The sequence below is a fragment of the Trichosurus vulpecula genome, chromosome 3 (assembly GCF_011100635.1).
Source record: "Trichosurus vulpecula isolate mTriVul1 chromosome 3, mTriVul1.pri, whole genome shotgun sequence".
Lineage (NCBI taxonomy): Eukaryota > Metazoa > Chordata > Mammalia > Diprotodontia > Phalangeridae > Trichosurus > Trichosurus vulpecula.
In genome coordinates, this window is record NC_050575.1 from 21,354,520 (window position 1) to 21,380,357 (window position 25,838).

Here is a 25,838-nt window from a genome sequence, read left to right on the forward strand (position 1 = left end):
GTGGGTGCATGCTTAGAATGCATAAATAACAAAGTGGTAACTAACAGCTTCTAGTTCCTGGAGGTCCTTTTCTCCCTTTAGTAGGAGTGTTCATGAAGTTCCCTTTTAGCATGGTATATAGCTTTTCCGCTGGGCTCCTTGTGGAGGCTGCCAGAATTTTGTGTCCCCATTTCTGAACTGACTTCCTATTTTATAAACAGCCTCCAGGGCATGACAACATCTTCTCAGCTAATATCAATATACTTCTTGTTGCAACTCACTCCCTTTTATCTAATGGCTTTCAAGGTCTCCTAAATTGATGAAGGACTTCTCACACTTTGATTTATTGATTTAATAGAAATGTCTATGCCTTGTTCATGCCTATGATTTATTGATTGATTTCTCTCTCTGGACAAAGCTATCAGGGCATAGCATTTTGTTGGTTACTTTAAGAGGGGTTGATGTGATGGATTGACTCAATCGACCACACCTTCACACATTCTTCCTCATATCATCATTATTTCTGTCCATGTCCCATCTCCTCTAATTAGAGTATAAGTTCCCTTTAGGGTGAGTCAGGGTCATAGACCATAGCATCACAGAATTTCCTGTTACAAGAGGCTTCAGGGACCATCAAATCTAACCAATACCAGAAAGAGAATCCTCACTGTAATACATCTGACAAGTGGACACAAGCCTATACTTGGAGACTTCTAATGAGGTCAAGGATTTTTGAGTAAGGCTCTATTTTGAAAAAAAAAACAATTTCTATGAGCATATTGCAGGATTTGGGGTGAGAAGAAAGGTAGGACCATACCCAGAGAAAACTTTGGGCCTCAGTTTCCAAGTTCTGTTTTCATCCTGCTTGACCCCAAGCATGGTGAGGGGATGCCCACCAATGAACCAACACTAACTCTGTTCTGTTGCTGTCTCCTCCTACTGTACTTGCAGCCCCGGACAGGTGGTCATCTGGATGCCCTCTCTTCCTGTGCCTCTGCCTTTTTATCCTGCTTGGCCTAGCCCTGAGTCTCTATTGTGGTCAGGCCAGGCTGGGTTCCAAAGCCCTGGAGGAATTCCGAGCCTGGCTCCTCCTCTTCCTCCTCCGGGTAAGACATGTGGCTATGACCTTCTGGAAGTGGTTTGGGAGACAATGACAGGAGCTTCCACAGAGTCCCAGCATTTGTACAGATGCCATTCTTCTGCCTTTACCAGTTTGAGGAACATCTTCAGTTGCTATTTGGGAAAGTGACTTCTACATGACTTCTACAGCCCTACACCCTCCAAGGCAATGAATGGTGTCTGAGCCTGGAATATGGGGCATTCTGGTCCTAAGTCCCAGGAGGCTGAGGGCTTCCGAGCAGCATATTCAAATTCAAGGAGAAACAAACAGTGGATCTGCTGAGAAACCTCCAAGCACCAAGACCCATGTTCTAAAGGGTTCTCCAGGGCCAGTTATGAGAATTTCCCACTATCACTACTACAATACACATGCATGCACACAGAGAGAGAGACAGAGACAGAGATAGAGACAGAGGGAGATAGAGAGAGACAGAGAGAGAAGTTCAGAGCTGGAAATGATCTCAGAGAACATCAGGTTCAACTTGTAGTTACCTGGAGGAATACCTTCTACAACGCGTCCCACAAGAGATCATCTAGCCTCCACCTGAGCATTTCTATTGATGAAGATCTCATTACATTCAGAGGCAAACCCCTCCACTTTTGGTCAATTCTAATCTAGGGACTTTTTCCTTCTATTGTGCTAAAAAATCTGCCTCTCCTTGACTTTCACCCATTGCTCCTGATTCTGCGCTCTGGGCCAAACAGAATAAGTCTCTCCCACGATACCCCTTCAGGTCATTGAATGTAGTGACCTGAGTATCTGCTGAGCTTTCTCTTCTCTAAGCTAGATATCCCCAGATCTGTCAACACATCCTCATATAGGGTAGTCTTCAATCCTCATCATTTGGATCATTCTCCTCTCAACATACTCCAACTTTTCAGTGTCTTTCCTAATACATGGCACACTGAAGTTAATACCAGCTGTGTGCTTACCATGGCAGAAGTCAGCCAGACCATTGCCTCCTTCATTCTGGACTCTTTCAATGAGTCTGTTCTGGACTCTTTTAATGAAACCTATAATTGCATTTGCTATTTTGTTTACCATGTCATCCTGTTGACTCTTATCAAGCTTGTGGTCAGTCCATTAAGAATCCCAAGTATCTCTTTTTAATACACATGTATAGTTATACCCACTCACACATACACACACACCCATGCATGCACATGCGCACATGCACACACATACACACACACACACACACACACACACACACACACTCCTCTAGACTTCTTGGAAGCCCACACACTGCCAGGTTAAACTGCTGTTCGACTAATCACAAATTGAATTTGTATTACTACAATTTTTGTCAGAGAACATTGGATCTTAGGCACAATACTCTCAATCGTTAAAGAAAGTTTCATTTGTTTATCCACAAATAAATTCCACTCTGTTTTCCAAATTTTTCACCTTTCTCCAGTTCAACTTAATCCCATTCAATAAACATGAAGTGATTACTACAGGCAAGGTGAAGGGCAGCCAGGGTATGGTAGATAGAGAGATGGCCTTGGAGCCAAAAAGACCTGACTTCAATTCCTATCCCTGATACATATTAGCTGTGTGACCATAGGCAAGTAACATAATCTCCCATGCCCTAAGACTTCTCAAGACTATAAGTTACAGATGTGTTGCTGGTCAGCAGTGTGAAAGAGCTTTCTACAATGAAATTTCACCTATGAAATCACATCTGGACAAAATAAAATGTATGACACTGTGCTAAGTTCTGGTGAACATAGTCCCTTCCCTTAAGAAGGTTATATTCTAATGGCGGAGGGTAGAAGCAGATACAAATTGTAAGTCATTTTATAAATATACATATATGTATGTATGTGTGTGTATACATATATACAAATATATATAAATATATATATGAGTTATAACAGCAAGAATGAGACATAGACAAAGTGCTCTAGGAAAATTTGAAGAGGGGAGAAGTTTGGCTAAGGGGGGATTAGGAAGAGGCAGCCCCTGAGCTGGACTTCAAAAAAAGATGAGTATCTCAACAGGAAAAGATGAGGAAGGCTTTAATTTTGGTCATGGGAGGGAAGCCTTTGGGGCCGCACCAAAGTGGAAGCCAGCCAGACAATGTCTGCTAACATTCCGTAGGAAAGGTGTATGCCATTTTTGTCTGAAATATACAATGCGTGAAGGTGGAGGTGGGTGAGTTGTCAGGAAAGATAGGTTAGAGTAAGATTAGAGAGAGCTTCAAATGCCGATTTAACAGGTGTTTGTTTTATCCCGTGGTTAATTAAGAGCTACCAAAGGCTTTTTACAAAGGAGTAATATGGTTGGAGCTATGTTTTAGGAAGATTACTTTGGCAGTTATTCAAAGGATATGTTCTGCTCTGTGAAAATGTGAGATCCTTGAGAGGAGAGACTATGGTTTTCCCTTTCTTTGCATCCCCAGTGCTTAGCACAGAGCCTGGCACATAGTAAGCACTTAATAAATAATTGTTAACCGACATGACTTAGTTCTTGAAGATAATGTCAGCTGTGAAAGCTCTCATGGTTTCTACCAAGCCGGGAAGGCTTCCAATGTAGTCAAGGCAACAGACACTCCAGCTGGTGACCTGCCTAGCTAAGTGGAAAGGCACAGCGGGTTGGCCACAAGATAATGAATTCTTGGGCCATGGAAACCCATGAAAAACATTTTTAAATGAAATAGTCTTTAGCCGTGTGTGACTCCCTTCTGCGTTCTGCAGAATGGCAGAAAATGAGGGAGAGGGTACTAGGAATCACAGTTTTTACATAACCTACAAACATTAATTTAATTGTTTCTTAAAATATCAGATCTCTATCCACTAACAAAAAGGTTAGTATACTACCAGAGGTAGTGAAATGCACCAAATGGTTGTTTTCTCTGATAATGAAGTCAGAAGTCACACACACACACACACACACACACACATCCACGCACATGCACACACACGCACACACACACAAACCTTGTATGCAAATGTAAGTATCGATCATCAGTCATTTATTAGATGCTACTAAGTGCCAGGTACTGTGCTAGGTACTAGAAACTCAAAGATGAAAGTGAGGAAGTTCTGAGGGAGACAGCATGTAGGCAAGTAGATATAAATGTATACAAAATAGAAGATAATTTGTGGGTGAAGATGACACCTCCTGAGCTATTTCCTATTCTCTCAGGGTGCCTGGATCAACAGTCATGTGTTCCACTTACCATCTGTGTGAGCTGAGATTTGTTTTTTAAACTCTTTGAGCTTCCATGACTCCTTTACAAAGATGAGGAGAATGATAATAGGCTACATACCTCATAGGTTTGCATCAATGATCATATGAGATAACATGTGTGAAACACTTTGGTACCACAATCCTGAAGGTAAGTGAATTAAACCATGGGGCAAAAGAAATGAAACACTCATAGACCACCTGCCATTTAACAAAACGAGTGTTACATAACAGTAGCATAGAAAGGGCATTCAGCAAGAATACAGTATTGATTCCATTGGGTACCACCCCTGATTGCCCTCCCATTTGCCATGGTTGCACACCAGGTCAAGAAACATGGTTCAAATCTGAGGAGTCCCAGCCTCTTCATGCACTAGGTTTTTGTTCTTAAGCCACCAAGAAACCATGTCAAATTCAAGCCTTAGGGGGAGTTGAAAAATGGCAACTTCTCCCTATAGAGGCATCCATCTCTCTCTTTCCTTGCTGCCCTCCCACCACACACACACACACACACACACACAAACACACACACACACACACGTGTGTGTATACACACATTTAAAAAGAGCCTAGACCTTTGGCTATTATTTTCTAAGTTTTTCCAAGCAACTTCCCCAAGAACACAAAGGTTACTATAACTGCCAGAACGGTGAGTGAGCCCTGTTTCTCAGAGTCTCTACCAGCATTCATGCTATGGCCCCATGCTCACTCCTTAGCCCAACTCCATTTTACAGATGAGGAACGTGAGATTGAATGAGATTAAGTGACTTGCCCTGGGTTCCACTGATAGTGTTTGAGGCCGAATTAAAACCAGGTCTTCCAGACTCCAAATCTAGCATTCTATTTACAACTCTCCCTTTCCTCTCTAAGCCCTATCAACTCATGACCTTGCCAACAGGGTAGACTGAGAAACAAACCTAAAATCCTGTATTTGTGGTGGAATATGGCTTGGTAGAAAGATGCCTGCTCAGGAGTTTGACACACCTGGGTTCAAATTCCACCTTTGCCCTGGACTTACTTTGTCACCTTGAGTGAGGGGCTAAATCTTTCTAGACCACCATTTCTTTATGTGTGAAATGTCAAAGAAGGGTCAGAAAACCTGAGTCTGAGTTCCAGTTCTAGCACACCTGTGTAATTTGGAGCATGTCAGTTGCCATCTGTGGGCCTCAGTGTCTCCATCTAAGATGAGAGCGTTTTCCTAGATGATCTCTAACATGGTCCCTTCAAGCTCTAATTTTCTGACATTCTCAAATGCTGAATGCCTGAGTTATTAGTCCCTGCTCTGTCCCTCACATGACTGTCGTGAGAATTGGAGAAGATGGATAGAAAAGCACTTTGGGAAGCCTAAACCTTGAAAAGATACCACAAATAGCTCAAATTCACATATAATTTTATGTCTGACAAAGTTATTTACATACGTCCTATCATTTGGTCTTCAAAACAGCCCTGAGGAGGAATTATGGCAGATATGATTATACCCATTTTAAACAAGGACAAACTAAGTTTTGAAAAAAGGAAGGTCAAACAGAAAGTCATTGGCAGAACTGAGATCAGTGCTCAGGTCTCCTGGCTCAAAATCAAAGACTCCTTCCAAAGCACCTAGATCCCTGTTGTTTAAGAATCTGGGATATAAAGATGTTGTAGAAAAATGAGTTGTGTTTAAAGAGAGGAATCGTTTTGTTTTTATAAAGGGAATAAAGAGAAAAGAAGATTCTTCTGTTCTTCTCTTATCATGCGGAAGGTAAACACATCTTCTATGAAACCAGGTCAGCCAGATGACTCCCAGCTGTCCCCATCTCCCCTGGGGATTCGAAGCTTTACAAAACTTGACCGCCAGCAAGAACAGCCCTCGATGGGCACTGAGCCTAAGCAAGGGCTCCGAGACAGTGACAGATGCCTTAAGGGTGGAAGGAGATGGGGCAGGCCGAAGTCAGCAGGAGGGAAAACAAGTCAGGGACCAGACAAGAAACAACTGAGAACCTACAGAGACAAATGAGCCAGAAGATTATTCTTACCCCCAGCTGGCCATCATAAGCTGTCATGGGTAATTAGGGTTAGACATGAGCTGTCCAGGATAGTCACAGTCTGTCATGGGTACTCATAAGTGGTTGAGGGCAGCCATGTAATCAGAGGGAGTTACAGGAGGTCAGAGGCAGTTGCAGGCAATGAGAGTCGAGTGGTAGATTCAAGGCAGTGACAGACCATCCATTGTAGGTAGTCACAAGGAATTAAAGGCAGTCACAGGAAATGAGGGTTGATAATTGGCAGTCATATGTCATCACAGGAAATCATTCGCGATCGTGGTTAGTTACTAGTTGCAGATGATCGTGGACCACCCTGTGCACTCCCAGGCAGTCCTGGGCAATCCCCAGCTTCCATATCTCAATTTAGCCTCCCCTGCCCAGCTTCCCCTCTCAAATCACTGTCTTGTCATGGCAGAAGGGCTTGCATAGCTCAAACTGTGAGCGATGCTATGCAGGATTACCCAAGAAAGACAGGTCATGGTGGAGAGTTCTGACCAAAGATGATCTACTGTAGAAAGAAATGGCAAACCACTCTAGTATCTTTACCCAGAAAACCCCATGGACAGTCCTGCTATGGTCCATGGGGTCAAGAGGAGGAGAACAGAGGAAGTAAAAGGATGCCATGAACCCAACAAGCAGTCACATTTAGATATTATTCCCAGGGGGCTTTGCTTCTTAGCTAAAGAGCCACATCTCTAGACCAGGCCCAAGTTGGCTTCTTCCTTCAGATCCGAAGCAGCCACTAACATTACCCTGTCACCACCATCCAAATGCCCAAATAAGGTTTGAGGTCCCTTATGATACAATGGGGGAGGTGAGGTTCAGACCTTGGCAGTGGGTCTACTAATCAGAGAGGAGCTTTGCAGCCATGACCTCAAGCATGAAATGCATAGTAAACTGGGTACCAGTCTCCAGTCAGCATGCCCGTGTCCAATATCCAGGCAAGGTTAGCTGGCCAGGCCCAATTAAAGAGCCCTCCCTCTACTGCAAATTGCAGAACTACCCCAAGTTGGGGGTAGAGCAGCATCCCAGCGACCATGTTGAGTCTCAACCATAGCAAGGGGATGTCTGAGTGTATCCTGAACTACCCACGTGTGCCTTGAGGGCCTCTCCCCTTGGCTCAACCCTTCTCTTCCATTACAATTGTCTAGGACCTGCCCTCCTTCTCAAAGCATGATCATCCTCCTCTTACATGAGTGAGTACTCTTCCTCAAGAGCAAGTCATCCTACACCTTGCAGACCAACAACGACAAACCTGATAAACTCATTTTTAGGGATGGAAGAGAGCAAGAAGAGACCCAGCAGCCACATCCTTTCCTACCCAGGAAATTTGTGACCTTTAATAATGACCTTCCAGAGAGAATGTCCCTGATTCTATTGTCATTTGTATTATCATGGAATGCTAGAGATAGAAGGGCCATAGAGATCATTTAATCTGACCTTCTTATTGTATAAATGGAGAAACTGAGACCTATAAAGAGGTAATGACTTGCCCAAAATCAAATACAGAATCAGCGAGAAGGCCAGAACTCTAACTCAGGTCTCCAACTCCCCCTCCAATATCCTTCCCAGTCCTCCATACCTGCAACTATTGTCTAAACAGCAAACTCCTTTGAGCTAATGGTGGGTTTTTCAGACCATGTTAGAGGAGACATTAGGGTCATGGCTTACAGGTGAGAAGAATATTAGGTCAGCTGGGACCATTCAGTGCCCTTCTAACACTGTGTGAAAAAGCTCCTTCTCTAACAACTTAAGCTATAAGACTTGCCTGGGGAGAAACCCTAACCCTAAGTGCCTTCCAGTTTTAACTCCAGTAACGCTATGGATTGGCCCCCTGCTCACTAATGTGTTTCTTGTATTTTCATTGATAACCTTGGTCAGCATAGATCTGATTTTCCTACCAAATATTTTGTAGAGATGAAAAAGTAGACACATAGGGGAGTAACTACTGCTATCTCTGATTACCATTTTTTGGTTAATATCCATTATTTTTCTTCATTTGACATCTTCCATTCTTTCCAGATGTCTTGAAAAATCAGTACCTCGGTAGTAGTCTAAAGGAGGTGAATCAGGGGAGTTTCTAAGCTAAATGGAGGTATTCTCCAATTAACTACTTAAGCTGTGGTCTGAACTATGGCATCTCTCTACCTAGGACTAAGAATATTATTATTAAGATTATTAATTAAGATAATAGCATGTGGGTCATGGGAGATCACCTCAATTTGGTCATGCGCTTCTCTTTTCAATACCCTCTTTATTTTTTATTCCTTCAGGACTTCTTCCAAAGTACAACCAGCTTGGGAGGGGCAGTGTGGTACAAAGAAAAGAGCATTGTAGCTAGAGTAAAAGAACCTGGGTTCAAATCCTGGCTCTATCACTTGTTATGTCTATGACCATGGCCAAGTCATCTCAGCCATTTTCTAGGCCCGTTGCCTCATCTATAAAATGAGGGGCTCTAGGCTAAATGACATCTGAGGTCCCTTCTGCCACTATAGCTATGATCTTGTGAGTGATTCTCCTATTTAGTTACAACTTCCTCGGATCTTCTGATTTCCTTTGTAGAATGAATGGGGATATCGATAATGCTTCAGTTCTTCCAGCATTGTGTCAATTCACTGATTGTTGGACAAAGATCTCACACATGGAGAGCAGCAGGCAAATTAATTTTTATATGATCTTGGAGGATGAGGGGTGGAGAGGGTTTCTCATGAATATGGAATAGGCTATACACAGTCAGATGCAGTTATTTTGTCTGTTCATTTTGCTTAAAGGTTTTCCTCTAATACCAAGGTGGATAAGGAGAAGGTAAGAGGATTAACGTTAAGGGGTGTAAAAATAAAGGACGCTTTAAAAAAAATTATAGGAAGTTTAAGAACTCTGTGATTAATAGAATCATCAGCTAGGTGGCACAGTGAATAGAGCATTGCTTCCCCACACACACCCCCATCAGAATCAGGACTTCAGTTCAAATCCAGCCTCAGATACTTACTAGCTGTGTGACCCTAGGCAAGTCATTTAACCCCAGTTGCCTCCAAGAAAAAAATAGAATCATCTGACCTTCAAAAAATCTTTATAGAAAGTCTAAGAACTTGACTAATAGAATCATCTGCTCTTTTTTTCCAACACTTATTGAACAAATGAAAAGGGAATCTCACTGAACCAAGTCATTTTGCATTTTTCTTTGTTTCATGGGTTGCCACAGACAAAGAATGCATCATCTAGTGCAGACCTACACAAGTTGGCAGTAGGTAGGGATCAAAATTAAAAGGGACTACAAATAGGTTTTTAGCAACCCATTTTCCAAGTAAAAGTATAATTAATAACTTAACTATTTTTATTTTTAGAAAGGGAAATTTCAATTAATATCAATTAATTACATTTATTAAGATTTTGTCATGAAATCACATTAATGATAAAAATTACTTTGCTCAGTGGTGCAAGTTTTAATACATTTTTCAGATTTTCTTACTGTTTAATTAATGGGATAGATTATGCTTCTTGTCAGTAATCAGTTTATTGTACTCTGGAATCATGTTTGAAATTGATTTCTTTAGAAATCTGAAAACTAACCTTAGTAGCCACCTCATTTTCTGAGTTTACTTTCTTGAAAAACCGTTGTTCCCCACTGAGATTTTTCAATAGTTTGGACACTTTAATTTGTATTTCATTGGTGTCCAATTTGCTTAAGTCAGGATGTTTTGAATCGAAATGGCGATGAAGATTATATTCCTTAGGAATGACTATTACTTCTTGACAAACAAAGCACAATATTTTGTCTCTCATATAAGTAAACAAGTATCTATTTGTCCACTCCACACTCTATGTTCTGATTCAATCTTCTGTTTCTTTTTTTTCACCCATTTTACAAAGTCACCCCAAAAACTTTAACGTTAGAACCAAAAAAAATCTTCACAGCAACTACTCACAGACAAAGAAATACTGAACTGAGCGTCTGACCTTGGAGAGAGCACCAGACACTCATGTAACTTGGAGGGCAATAACCGTGCAGTGAAGGAGGGGAAGAAGCCCTCAAGTTGTTGCCACTCATCACATAGCCGCAGTGGTGGGTAGTTGCACTCACTTTGTCCCTGTTCAATAACAATAGAAAACACAGTGAAAAGATACGTCTCTGGCTCCTCTTAAACTAGCAACAGATTGAGGATGGTTGGTTGCAGCAGGTCATGTGACAAACAGGAAAGAGTGTGCAGTGGTAACCCACCCACGAGGTTACATGATGGGCACGATAGGGACTAGTGGGAGACCTGTTAAGCGGGGCATGGACAAAACACTCGTTGCATCTTTACTTTCCTCTACACCATCTACATTTTTCCCAGGCTGCCTGAAATCCTGCAGTGGGCCTGCAAGTGACCCACAGGCCATATGTTGGGCAGGCCTGATGTAGTGTAATTGAACTTGAAATCGGACGATCTGGGTTTAATTCACAATTCTTCTGTTTATTTATTATCTATGTGCCCTTGCATGAGTCATTTAAATTCTCTTACCCTCAGTATTCTCACCTACAAAAATGTGTACTTCATAGGTTTATTGTAAATGACCTTATGGGATAATGTACGTGAAACACATTATGAGACCCCAATCCCAAATTAAGTTGTGAGACAACGGTAAGTGAAACATTCATAAGCCATCTAGCATTTTTTTAAATTCTATTTTTATTTTCAGTTTCAGATTCTCTCCCCACCCCACCTCATCCCTCACCCATTGAAAAGGCAAAAAATACAAAACCATTACAAATATGAAGTCACACAAGCCAAATTTCCACATCAGCCATGTTGGGGGCAGGAGGAGGAAGGGGAAAAAAGAGAGAGGGAAAAAATATACTTCAATGTGCACTCTGAGTCCTTTGGGTCTCTGTCTGGAGGTGGAGAGCATTTTTTCACCATGGGTCATTTGGAACTGTGGTGGATCAGAGTTACTAATTCTTTCACAGTTGATTGTCTTTACAATATTACTATTACTGTGTAAATTGTTCTCCTCACTTTGTATCAGTTCATACAAGCCTTCCCAGGTCTTTCTGGAACCTTCTCCTTCATTATTTCTTGGAGCACAAGTGTTCCATCACATTTATATACCATAAATTGTTCAGTCATTCCCCAATTGATGGACATCCCTTCGATTTCCATTTTTTTGCCACCACAAAAAAAGCTGCTATAAATATTTTTCTACATACGGATCCTTTTCCTTTTTCTCTCATCTCTTTGGCATAGAGACCTAGTAGCAGTATTTCTGTGTCAAAGGCAGTGGTGGGATTCAGCCAGTTCACCAAATTTTATGTTTAGTTCAGCGAATGGTTGTTAAAATGGCACTTGTAATCAGGGTTCTCTCTAAGGTGGGTGCCTGGGCAGCCACCTAATGTGAAAATCACAAATATATGTATTCCCCACCCCCACCCCAAAGGCAGTGCTGTGTCCTGGCCCAGGTTTGGGGTCTGGGATGGAGGCACAAGGGAAAGCAAGAATGCAGTAATGAGGTGCCAGCATGAGATGGAAGGAGGAAGGGAAGGGGAGAGCCAGTCCCAGGATGGCAGGGCTGGCTACACCCCCAGCAGAAGCTGCTGCCACTGGGGTGGGGTGGGGGCAGCACAGGGGGGTGATAGCAGCAGCAGCAGAGGCTTCGGGCTTAAACTACCCCCCCTCCCCTGCTCCTTCCCTCTCTATATGCTTGTGAATGAATTACCTGCCAAGCCATGCCTCCAGGAGCCAACAGCAAAGCTAGAGGGCTGGGACCACATCTCTTAGTGTAGAGGCGAGAAAAAGCAAGCAGTTACTTTGGGCTTCCTCCCAGGGCCTTCTGCCTCCTGCCTGTTTGCCACTTCTACTGTACCTAGCGTGAGGAGGCAGAAGGCGCTGATGGTGGAAGCCACTCAACATATAGCCTCCGCTGTGCCACCTCTTTCCCCCTCCCCCACCACCACCCCTGACCATCATCACCCTCTGGCCTTTACACACCTGGCCCGGCCTTTACCGACTCCACTCCCTCTGCCAGCACCCTCTCCCTTCTTGTAATCAGCCTGCCTCTTTCTCCCTGGGCCTGAGCCCTGACCAGAACTGGTCCCAACTGATCCTGGTGACTGAGGGACCATTGTGTCATGGAAATCAGGGATGCCAAAGGCTCAGAGAGAGTGTTTTGTGGGGGACAGGAGGAGGGGGGTGGAGGGAGATGTGCTAAAAAGTCAGATTGTCCTTGGTGCCTCAGACTTGGCCTTTTAGTGTAACTAAAGCTGTTTGAGAGAAACTCCGACTTTTTCCCTGGCCCTGAGCTCACCTTAATCCCGATGTCTCCAGGTCTCAGGATGGTGTTGGCTGACTCCTGGGAGAAGTCGGGCTGCGACTCCAGGGGTACAACAACTCCATGTATACAACCCAACATAAGACCATTTTTCTGAGCTGGTCCAGTGCCTTATCACAAACACACTCACACACACACAAACACACACACATTCGCCAACATTCACTCACACACATTCACTAACATTCACTCACACACTTATACACATTCATACACACTCACAAATACACATCCACACACAGTCACAGACTCATATGCATTCACATATGTTCACTTACACACTCATACACATTCACACACACACTCTCACACATACACAAGCTGACACACACTCACAGACTATACATATTCTCATACACACACACACACACACACATACACACACATTCATACACATTGGCCAACAATTACTCAACAGTCATTAGAGCAGAGAACCAGTTGTTAATTTATCTGAATCCCACCACTGGTCAAAGGGCATGCAGAGTTTAATAGCATTTGGGGCGTAGTTCCAAATTGTTTTCCAGAATGATTTCATTAGTTCATAGTTTCACCTGCCTTAGTGGACCTATTCTCCCACATTTCCTCCAACATTTGTCATTTTCTTGTTCTGTCATCTTCGGTCTAATGGGTATGAGGTGATACCTCACAGTTGTTTTCATTGATTTAGATAATTTTTATATCTTTATATTGCTAGCTTTAATTTCTTCCTCTGAAAACTGCTTGTGCATATCCCTTGACCATTTATCAATTGAGTAATTACTCTTATTCTTACAATTTGTCCAAGTTCCCTATATTTGATAAATAAAACTCTTATCAGAGAAATTTTCTACAAAGCCTTTTTTAACAATACCTTGCTTGTTTTCTAATTTTAGATGCATTGGTTTTGTACTTTCATACTTTATGTGGTCAAAATTATTCATTTTACCTCCCATCAGCTTTTCTATCTCTTCTTTAATCATGAACTCTTCCTCTATCCATAGATCTCACACGTAATTTCTTCCGTGCTTAGCTAATTTGCCAATGCATATTACCTAGGTCTAAATCATGTATCCATTTGGAAGTTATCTTGGTATATGGTGTTATATATTGGTCTATGCCCAGTTTCTACAAGACTACTTTTCAGTTTTCCCAGCAGTTTTAATCAAAGAAAGAGTTATTATCCCAATAGCTGTGATCTTTGGATTTATCAAACATTATATTACTGTGTTCATTTGCTTCTATCTGTTATATACCTACTCTGTTCATTGATCAACCACTCTGTTTGTTATCCAGTACCAAATTGTTTTGATGATTACAGATCTGCATTGATTCAGTTGAGTGCAGCTCCTGTAAGCAAAACATAAAAGAAGAGCCCAGACTTGTGCCATCCTTTTCTAAGAGGATCATTACATTATGGCTGTGCAGATGAGTGTGCTGGAAGGAAGGAGAGCAAGAGAGCCCAGTAAGCCATTATTAGAGCAAAGCAGCACAGTGATGCGGACGTGGTTTCCTGGGTGGTCTATCTTGGCTGCATATCCCATGAAAATCTGGTACATTACAGACTTGGAGGAATCTCAGACCAACCCATGCCTGAAGTCCTCTCATCAATATCCCCAACATGTTGTTATCCAGCCTTTGCTCAGCCATTACTGTCACCATCATTATTATCATTAGTGATCCTCAGGGATGGGAAACTCAGTGCTCTCCAAGGCAGTTCCATTTAATTTAAGGGCAGCCCTGCTGGTTAAAAAAATGTTTGTTAAAGCAAACCAAGACCAGCTTTTTGGAAATTTGCTTCCATTACTCTTTGTTTGCTCTCTAAAGCAAAACAGAAAAAAACCTAATCCTTCTGTCCCATGATAGCCCATCCATAATTATCTCTCCAGCCCCAATCTTCTTCTTCTTGATGCTAAATATCAACTAATCCTTATTTTTATAATCCTTTCCTGATCCTAGTCACCTTCCTCTAGGTGAATTCCAATTTATTAATATTTTTCTTAAAAAGAGATAACCCAGAACTTAACCAGAGTAGATTCTACTCCAGCTATTCTGGGTCAGACCTGATAATTTATTTTCTAATCTTCCCAAGTCAGCGAAGGCTCCCTCCCTGTCCCACTGAGAGGATTCAAGGTAGGCAACCAGAAGCACCGCCAGGATCATGGTGGCCAGCAGGCGTAAGACTTACTTCTCAAGGCATCTGACCATGTAGGACTCCTCTCATCGCACATTGCCATTCCTCTCCTTTAACCATAAAATTAGCTACAATGTCAGTCTTGTCTGATCCTGCCAACTGTTATTAAATGATGTAAGCCAGTCTTCCCTTAGTACTACCCACTGTTTCAGATTCAGAACTGGAATGAAATGAAACACTCGTAGACCTTTTAATAGCTAATAAGGGGAAATTTACTTAGCCATAGCGTGGAAGGGACACCCAAAAGGATGCAGCACTGACTCAGCTGGGCTCTGCTCCTCTGCTTCCATGTGCCATGGTAGCACACTGGGTCAGAAATGAGTCTCAAGTCTATGGAGCCTCTGACTCCTCATGCACTGGGCTTTTGTACTTAGACAACCACAAAGCTGTCAACAGGTCAGATCTCAGTCCCCTGGAGCATACTGTCTGAAGGATGGTTTTACTACCCTTTAGTGTGGCAAGGACCTTACAACATGTACCTTCTATCACTCCACCCTACAATGATTTATCTCTCCTCTGAATCCCCGAGGCACGACACAGTTTGGACCTGGGTCACATGTGATATTATATCACTCTTGATTGTCTCATGTTAGATTTATATCCAGGAAGCCTTTCTTCACCTCGGATCATTCCTTCCTTGGTCCTTTCTTAAGTCATCTCATTCTGCTTTTCATTCTAGTTATTGGTGCCCATGTCTCATCTTGTCAGGGTCCCACAATCACAAACTCCGAGCTAGATAAGCACAGGAGAATAGGGAAGGGAACAGAAAACCAGAAGGCACGGTCAAAAAGAAGAAATCTTCATAGACCTTGGGACATAGTCATCCTCACTGGTCCCTTTGTGGTATCCTGGATTTCAGGTATCTCAAAGTCCAGCCCAATGCATGAGACTTGAGGAGGAGGAGGGAAAGAAGAGGAACAATGATATATTTATTCATCACTTTATGCTTTGTTTATAAAGCACATTTTTACAATGACCCTGTGAAACATAACTCTGGGTGACACAAACATGAAACACAGGGAAAGCCATCCAGCAGTATCCAGTGACCCCAAAGCTACTCGGCTCTACAACGGAAGCCAATTGCTCTCCTTTCAATATAATTAGTTTTACAACCACAGTATAAAGGCCAATTTAGGAAACACTGACTCAGAGATTCAGACTCTCCCTGTTTTTTAGTGGCCCTAATGGGAGAAAAAGACAGCCTTGCTCATTAGGGATATTGGCACCAGTTGCTGCCTTCCTGCTCATCTTCCTGCTTGTAATAATGCATCACCCCTTTCTAGGATGGGAGCTCCTTAAGGGCAGAGAGCCAGTCACTTAGTTTTCTATCTCACCCAGAATTTAACAAATGTTTAGACAAAAAGTTGCGTGATGAATGGTTTTGAATGAATGAACGAATGAATGACAGGGGGTGTGTCTTGGTATTCCCCACAATATATCCCTAAAATATATTCCCCACAAAAGAGCCCAACAAGGACCAGAAGCAGGACTTTCATGTCTCTGTATGCTCACAAGTTGGATTCTTCCTGGTGCTCCCCGCAAATGGATAGTGTAGATCCCATCTTTCTTGTGATAAGCCCTGACCTTGTAGTCAGAAGGGTCAAATTTAAGTCCTGACTAGCAACTACTAACCATATGGCCTTGGGCACATTCCTTAACCTCCATGAGCACCAATTTCCTCCCCTATAAAATGAGGAGATTGGGCGAGAGCATCCCTAAGGACCCTTCCAGCTTTCATCACCTCTGACTTTTGGAAGCATCCCCCAGACCTCCCAGAAGTGGCTTGGTCTGGACATGGGCTGGCTTTTGTCAGCATTTCCACCAAAGTGGCTAATTATCCAGGAAATTGAGGGGAATTGGACAGAAGGTGGTTCATCAGTGGTCCGCCAGATAGCACAGCAAATCCACGGTGGTGACCAGAGAGCAGAGGAGCAGAGAGGTGGGTGGGAGTGACAAGAGCCTGCTGTGTGGCGGATGCTATTGTGTTTCCCCTCCCGTCATCGTTGGACAAAGTGTGGAGTGCTCCTGGCTATCTGTGGGGGTTTGCTGTAATGGTTTAAACTACTCCAGAACTCAGACACCTACTAGCCACGTGGCTGTGGTCAAGTCATTCCCCCTCTCTGAGCCTTCATTCTCTCCTCTCTAAAATGAGAACAACAGCTAGCATTTGTAGGGTGCTTTAAGGCTTGTAGCGACTTTCAAATATTATCTCATTTGATCCCCACAACAACCCCGAGTGGTGAGTGTTTGCCTGTCTCCCAGGGGTATTGTGAGAACGGCAATTTACAAACTGTAAAGTGTTAAGAAAATGTGAATGAAAAGAAATAGCTCCTCCTGGTAGAGAGGAGATGGTCACCCGGTGCAGAGACATACATTTTTAACACGGTCATTGTAGAGAGCTATCTCACTTTGTTTATTTGTTGTCAGGGTTGGTTTTTTTCCCCTCTCAGTTAATTGGGGATCAGGGGAGGAGTTAGCAATAATTATGCCCAAAAAAGAAGGGCCATTGGAACTTTTTTTAATGCAAAGAAAAGAAGAAAGCTCAGAAGGATGCTCTGATAAACAGGACAATTTTGAAAGTAACATGTAGAATGCAGGTTCTTGACATTTTTTGTGTCATGCCAGGGGTAAACTGGTAAATGTTTAACATCTGGCTCTCTAAAATATGTATACATTGCATATTTTTTAAGTTTAATATGTGTCTTTAACATTTTCTCCAGCGCTTTCTTAAATCTAGACTATCGACATAAGAATAAATCAAGCCTTGTTTTGGAGCATTTGCCAATTTCCAAGATATAAATGGTCACACTGAAAATTGAACAAACGACTCTCACTGACTCCAGCCTACCCTACATGGACCCATTTGGCAGTCCAGTGAAGCCTATGGACTTGTCAGAATAATGTTTTTAAATGCATAGGCATGTAGAGGAAACTAATTGTGTTGAAATACAGTTATCAAAAAAAAATTTTAAGTCCATAGATCCCAGGTTAAAAATCAATGGTATAGTATATCAAATTGCTTACTATCTCAGGGAGGGGGGAGGTGAGGAAAAGGGAGAGAAAATTTGGAGCTCAAATTTTTTAAATAAATGTTTTAAAATGTCTTTACATGTAACTGGAGGAAAATAAAATATTATTTTTAAGTTATTTTGTAACCATGAATTGCTATGCAAATTATCTTTAAATTGCTATGTGAAATTATCTTAAAACGCCAACATTAGAAACAGTATATATGCGGGGGGGAGAAGAATCTATGATATAGAATTTATTTTATACCTTTTAAAATGCAAGTGGTATGAAATGGAGATTCACAGTCTCATGCAGAATCCACGTTGGGTTCTACTGCATATACGGTATATATAGAAATGCTCAATGAGAATAAATAGAGCCCATAAAGAGGCTATATTTCTCTTTGAAGACTATTAATTTTTTAGAGTTTAAGTTCAGAAAAAAACCACTTTTAAGTATACATATATATATATATGTATACTTATATATACATATATATATAAGTATATACTTAAAAACCACTTTTAGGTGACCTCACGTCCTTCTCATTCTCAAGTCCATGTCTCTATGGGATGACCCAATACAGTCCTGTCCTATGGGACTTTTCTCTCCTGGGGAGCACCAATAACTCTAGGTCCCTGGTCTCCTGAGAATGGGCCTAAAGTGGGGAGTGGGGACAGAGAATAGGGTCTCTGCACTCAAGGAGCCCCCTATATGGAGGAAAATATGCCCACAAAACTCAGTGATCCTTTGTACTGGGGAGATGACAGAGACAGAGGGCTAGTCCTTGACACTGAGGACCTTAGGTCTCAGATTGATAAGGAAGATGGAGATACAGGTGAAGGATTAAGCTCTGGACATAAATGCTGGGTGTTATGTCAAGCAATCCCAATCAGGTATGGTAAATCTGGTGAGGCTTCTTAGAAGAGGTAAGTATTCATCAAGTCTTTCAAAAAGGAGAGGGCCTTCAAAGACTCAGAGGCCTCATCTATAAACTGAAGGGGGTTGACAAGGGCCCTTCCAGCTCTAATGTTCCATGACTCAATTGGAGCTGTGTTCCTAGTCTAGCATAGAGAGGTAGAGATGCCTTTCTGATCCTCTCAACTGACCTCACTCCTACCATGTGTTCCAAGGAAAAGATGGCAGCAGTAAGGGAAGAGAGAGTCACCTGAGCACACAGAGGGAAATTCAATCAATAGAGTCCATTCAAGACTGGTAAACACCGGGCATCATTTCGCAGTTAAAAATGAATGCAGACTCAGTGATCTCCACTGTCAATGACCTTCCCATAGGACTTATCATATATGTGTGTACATATATGTATGTATTATCATATATACATTGTGTATATGCAGCCCTTAAGACAGAGTTTCCGTCCTGGCACAAAGGGTCTGGGTGCCTTTTAAGAGCAATCTCAATCCTCTGACTCATTTCTCCCACCCAGATAATCTGGGAGTTTCTTATATAACAATATGTTGTCATCAACCTCCCTTGTGATGAACGATTTGGTTCACAAGGCCCAAAGAATGGACTCATTTTATTGATGGGTCAATGAGAACAAGTAAAGCCCACAAAGATGCTATTTTTCTCTTTGAAGGCTATATCAGCTCAATCCCTTATAGCACCCAATGTGCAGAGCTCCTACCTGAACTCTGCCTTGTGGACCTCCAGTACATCTTCAGTGGAATCTCACATGCACTTTTCCTGCTAGGTTAGCCACAGATCATATTGCCCATGTGTAATTTTAATGGGATATGAAGATCTTCCCCATCCATTAATAGGCCTATATGACCTGCTTTGAGCTCTGGCCAAGCTCACAGCAGTGATACATCCTGAGTCACATGGAGCCCATTGGGGGAGAAGGCTTGCTTGTAGGAAGGCTTTCACACCTTTTGTTAATTTCTCATTAGGCACTGAGTCATGAGAGTTGTGATGCATTCTGGCTCTGAGAAGCGTATATATACTCTGAGTTGGTATTTTGCTTTGTGGATTTGCTTATGAGAAAGATATTCTGATTTGCTGGTCAAGACTCTGAGTAGCCATATGTTCAGACCACCCCCCACCACCAGCTGCTCAGAGAGGTAAAGGCTCTCCTGTTCCAGCGGAGTATGTAAAGTGTACATAGCAACATTGCTTTGATTCAGGCACTCAGAGCCCTGTCTGTTGGTCTAATTTCTCTGCTTGTATTTTCTCTGACGTTCAGGGGGCTGACTTTTCCCCTGAACTAGTGAATGTAACTAAAAGTAGGATTGTTAACCCCTTTTTTGAGCAGTCTTTCCTAGAAAAGCAGATTAAAGAACCTGTGCTACCAGGCCATCCTGGGTATGCTAGGGTGCTTGCTGTTACACCATGCCACTCTGCCTACAGCTCCCCTCAGTTCCGAGCAAGTAGTGTGAGCTTTTTCTGTGCAAAACTCCTTCTGGTCCAGCTCTGATAGCATTCAGCTGGCAAATCCAGCAGAAAGATGACACTCTTCAGTGGTCAGAAGTTTTCAGACAGGGATGTAGAATACTCCCATAACTCCTTTGTGTTCTGACATTTCTGACATGCAGTCTGTCACAGGAACCTATTTTAGGCTTCCCCCTTGTCCTAGAATGTGACCATCTTACCTAGCAGGGGAGTGTCTAGCTTCCAAGAGCTCCCCTTCAGGAGTACCACACTTTTCCCCACCCCCATGTTAGATCTCAAAGGCCAACGAATCCCCAGCTTCTTCTTCCTCCAAGTTCCCTCTCCCGATATGTCCGAAGGGAGGAAGTCACACAATCCCAGATACCTTCCTATGAAATGTGGAGTAGAGATGATACACGGAAAGAAAAAGTGAAGTTCCAGCAGCCTATTATAATTAATGGCTTTCTCTCTCTTCCCTCTACTAGAATGTGAGCTTCAATAGTGGTAGGACTGTGTCTTGTCTGAACTATGCAGTTTTCTCTCAGGGTACTCAGTGGACAGTTAATAAATGTTTGCTAAATTTTTAATTTGGACTCAGCTCCATATACTCCCTGGCATTGTTATATTGTCTTATTAAAATTTTCCCTGTGCCATGTATCTACCACATAATCTCCCCATCCAAACACCTATTAGGAACATGTCCCCTTGCCCTAGGGGTAGAAAAAGTGAAAGAATCTGTGCTGTGCTATGAAGTTACCATGAGTGAAAAAGAGATTTCATCTTCAGGTATAGACTAGAAAAGATGATCAGAGCTTTTAGAATGTAGAACATGAAGCGTCAGAGTTAAAAGGGGCATTGGAATAAAGAAAACCAGAGTTGGAAAAGCCCTTGGGGATCCTTAGAGTCCATCTCTTTCATATTACAGATGAGGAAACTGAGGCACAGGCAATAGAAGTGACTCATCTGTTGTCCCACAAGTAGTAAGAGTTGGGAGCTACGATTTAAATCTTGCCTTCTCACTGTCCAAACCTGCTACTCTTTCTGCTATGCCAAACCACCACGTGACTTTGGGCAAGTCACCTAGTCTTTCTGAGTCTTAGCTTCTTCTTCTGTAAAATAAGGGCTTTGGATCAGATGACTTCTATAATCCCTTATACCTATAAACTACTCTTCATTTCTAATCCTCCCTACTCTAAGATTCCATGATTTGTGGTGAGTGAGAGCACCAATCTTGGGACACAAGACTGGACCCCAATGCATTCTCATGTCAAGGCAGTGGTGGGTTGATCTGCACTGGTCTCCATGATGCTCTGAGAAGCCTAATTCTGCCCTAGTCTCTCCAATGGCTGTTGGAAAGTCATGGTGGCAGAGGTTTGAGTGCCTTGACCCAAATGAGAGGTGCGAAGGGGCATGGGATAGAAAGGAAGGGTGCTGCCTCTAAGGCACAAAAGCACACCACACACCATGCTGAACACAACTTTATTGAGAGAGGCTGCAGAAACAAGTCGGAGACACATTGAAGGGAGATAAGCAGAAAGAAGAGGGAGCCATGATGCTGGTCAAGGGTGGGCAAAGGAAGCAGAGTCACCCTTAACTGAGGAAAATTCCACTTCATACAAGCAGCAGGAAGAAAACATCAGGGATCAGCAACAGATGTAACTGTCCGTCTAGGAGGCAGCGAAACAGAGGGTGAGCAGAAGGCCCACACTTGAAATCTCTCCTTGGGCCTGGGGCTGATCATGCCTGGGCCCCAAACCTCATACAAAGACACTGATGAGAACAGAGAGCCATCTGTCTGCTCTTTGATGTTGAGAGCTCTGCATGAGGAACTCTCTCTACCTAGCAGCTCAGTACCTGACCTGCCACTGATAGTCTTAGCACAGAACCAGGGATTAGAGGGCCTTCCCTGGGGTCACACATCAAGCTCGTGTCCACAGCAGAACTTGAACCCACTACACCGTGCTGCCTCACTCCACATAAGCACTTAGAGGTGAAAGTGTTATTAACTATGTATATACAAGTGAGATATACATAATATATATGTATATATATAATATATATATATTTTAAATTGGGTAAAATGGACTTGAAATCAGAAAACCTGTGTTGGAATCAAAGTTCTTCAACTTACTAGCTGTGTGACTTCAAGTTAGTCCCTTCACCTCTCTGGGTCTCAGATTACCCCTCTGTAAAATGGGAAGGTTAGACTCTATGGTCCCAGGTCTAAAGCTCTGAGAGCATCACTCAATATCATATCAAATGAAGGAGAAAAAAAGAAAAGAAATGGATGACAGTCATATTCCAGACCACAATCCTGTCTGGTCCATTGAGAAGGCTCTTGCCAAAGGCTCTCTTGTGACACAAAAAACCCAGATACGCTTGGGGGAATTTCATCTCTCTCTCGGCTCACACACAGCCTTGGAAATGCCCAGGTCTTGCTCCCTGCTTTTTTGGAGGCACAGGAAGGGTGGGAATCTTTCCGTCTCCCCTCTCTTTCATTGACCTGATTGCTGAGAAATCTGGGATTCATTTTCCCTCTTGGAACAACGACCCTTCACCTCTGGAAATGAATTATTCTTCTTTGAAAAGGAATCAGTCTTCCCAGGGAAACTGATTACATCCCATCATTGCTATTTTCTACTTGTGTGAACCCATACAAGTCACAGCCCCTGTTTCCTCTCTTGGAAAGAGGGTGAGGGTGCATGCTCCCTATGGTCACTTTCAAAATCTAAATCTGATACTTTCTAGATAGAGCTTAGGGTCACTCTTAGCAAAAAGCAACGACGAGACCTCCCTTCACTGTCATGCAAACTCTTCCTCCAGCTGACGCAGTGATTTTAGATCCTAAATCTGGAGTTAGGAGAGCCCTTACATACCATGTGGTCCACTTACCTCATATACAGATTTTTTGCAGACATTTTACAGGAAAGGGAGGCCTGGAAAGGTTAAGAGCCATTTCCTTTAACAACTCTGTTAGGCAGGGCAAGTGTCAATGTTCCCATTTAACAAATGGAGACACTGAGGCTTAGAGAATTTAAATGGCTTGACCAAATCCCACAGAGCCTGGGTTTGAACTTGGGCCACCTTCCTCCAGATCCAAGGTTCCCTATGTACCACAGCTGCCTCCCAGGTGGAAAAGAACATTTTGGGCTGTCAATGCACCTTCGAGGTCTGGCAACAGTATGTCAAGGTCATGATTGTATGCAATCTAGAGCCCTCCCATACCACAAAATAGCTGAATTAATGTTAGATGAGGCAAAATGATGCACTGGGGAGGACATTTGATTTGGAATTTGGAAGTCCTGCATTCAAATATTGTGTGACCTTCTAGGCCTCGGTTTCTTCATCTATAAAATTAGGTTCTTGGGCTTCATGATTTCTGGGTTCCCTTTTGGCTCTAAATCTAAAATTCATATAATCTGTGTGATAGTACAGAAACAGCAGAGGGTAGTACAAAGAAGTCTAGACTTGAACTCGGTATGCCTGGGTTTAAATCCTGACTCCTACTCTACATAGTTGTGAAACTTTGAGCAAATCACTTCATCTTTCTGAGCCTCAATCTTCTCATTTATGGAATGGAGCCAATAACACTTGAGCTACTAACTTCATAGGACCATAATGGGAAACCAATTCACCCTTGAAAGATTATAAAAATGAAAGTAGTAATTTTGAATAAGGCACAATCCTTGCCATTGTGAAGTTTATAGACTAGTTCACAATCTCTCAGATCAAGCTAGAGAAATCCTTAGAAACTATTATGCATGAAAACCTGCTTTCTGCACTGAGGAACTAAAGAGGGTCCCAAATAACACAAAATCACAGAATCTCAGACTTGTTCCCCAAACAAGAGCTCCCTTCTTCATCAATCCTGACAAATGGAACATCCAGCTTTGGAGTAACCAAATTATTGAAATTATATGAATTGGTAGGGGTTTTAACCAGATCCAGAGCCATATCCAACCCACAACCAAAACAGAATTCCTACTAGAACATAGTCAACAAGTGCTCCTCCAGAACCCACTACCTTTCAAGGTGTCCCATTCCATTTTGGAACAGTTCTAATGGTTAGGAAGCTCTTCCTGACATCAAAGCTCAAACTGACTTTTTCCACCTTCCCCCATTTGTACTTTGTGCCCTTTGGGGCCAAACACAAGTCTAAATCTTCTTCCATGACATTCCTCCAGATATATGTGGACAAATATCATGTCCCCACTGATGGAATTGAGGATATTAGGATAGCAAGTGGTTCATTGTGAGAATTGAGTGAACCACACTGACTCCATCTTGTGACTCAGTTCCGGGGCTAGCTCAGTTCCCTTTCCACTCAATTATGGGTCTAGTCCAATTTCTGTCTTGTGAGAAAACTTTTATTCAGTTGTGGGATTTGGGAGAAAACCTTATTGCATTGTTTGAACCCAGCTCTGCATGGCAGAGAAACTGGACCACCTCTACCTGTTGCTTTGAAACCCTTAACCAAGGTTAGGCTGTCCAGAAGCCCAGTCAGATCCAAAGATTGATGCAAGGAGTTTTCTTATAATTGTACATCTCAAGCAACCTATATGTCTTATCTGAAAACTGGCCCCACACTGATCACTCAATTATCGTTTCCATGCTCCTTTCGGTTGTTTACGGACACTTGGGGGAAGTGGGACACTTCTTTTTTCTGAATTCAGGAAATTACACCTGTTTAGTCTCCCCTTCCCAACTTGGAAAGACCCTAATCTTTCATCCAATTAGAAATCAGATTACCTAATGTTATATTGTCTCCTTTTAATTAATTGGTCTTATTTGACTGTTTTTAATGTATAGAAGTCTGTCTCCCCCTATATTCAAGATCGGGCCCTAAGCTGAGGGGGGCTGGTCCCAGTTTGTTGAGCAATTGGCATGCATCGCTTAATAAATTGAAATGCTCAGAAGATTGAACCTTTGTTTCCTCATCTTTCCTTTCATCTTTTACGTGCCACACCATGGACTCTTCTCTTTCCCATGCTAAATATCCCTAGTTTCTTCATCTGGCATGGACAAAAAAGCTTTCACCATCCTGGTTGCCTTTCTCAGGAGGATAATTATCATTATTATTATTAATAAATAAATGAAGTTTATATAACACTTTGAGGTTTGCAAAATGCTTTATAAATACCCTCTCATTTGATCCACACAACAACTCTGTGAGATAATGCTATGATCATTTACAGATGAGGAAACTGAGGTAGACAGAGGTTAAGTGATTTGCCAGATTTGAACTGAGGTCTATCCTGAATACAAATTCATATTCTATCTACCACGCCACATTATCAATCTCCTTCCCACACTGTGGTACCCAGAATTGAACACAATATGCCAGATGGGGCCTGACCAGGTGCCTAATAATATCTATTTTTATTTGGCTGTGTGATTTGGGACAAGGCATTACCCCTCTCTGGATCTGCCTCCCCATCTTTAAGGTAGAAATAAGGGACTGTAGGCTTTAGGGCTGGAAGAACCCTAGAGATCACCCGGGCTGACCTCCTTCATAGGACCCTTGTGGAGAAAGCCCTTTTCCAATTTTATAGTGGCATAGAAGGGGGATTTATTGTTGCTGTTGTTTCTGCTCTAGTAATTTTGGCATCCCCACCTGCCCCCCAAGAAACGTGGAATCAAATTTTGCTTG

The 25,838-nt window shown here is 42.5% G+C and overlaps 1 protein-coding gene across 4 annotated transcripts in view; it reads left to right on the forward strand.

The window, feature by feature from the left end:
- The window catches only part of C3H14orf180 (chromosome 3 C14orf180 homolog), a 43,579-nt gene extending 40,763 nt beyond the window's left edge, over nt 1-2,816 (forward strand). For all 4 annotated transcript variants that reach the window (XM_036748318.1, XM_036748317.1, XM_036748315.1 and 1 more), the window contains one exon: nt 931-2,816. In XM_036748318.1, coding sequence (XP_036604213.1) covers nt 931-1,133 — 203 coding nt within the window. In that variant the 3' untranslated portion in view covers nt 1,134-2,816. The remainder of the gene's footprint in view (nt 1-930) is intronic.
- The last annotated feature ends 23,022 nt before the right edge of the window (nt 2,817-25,838 follow it).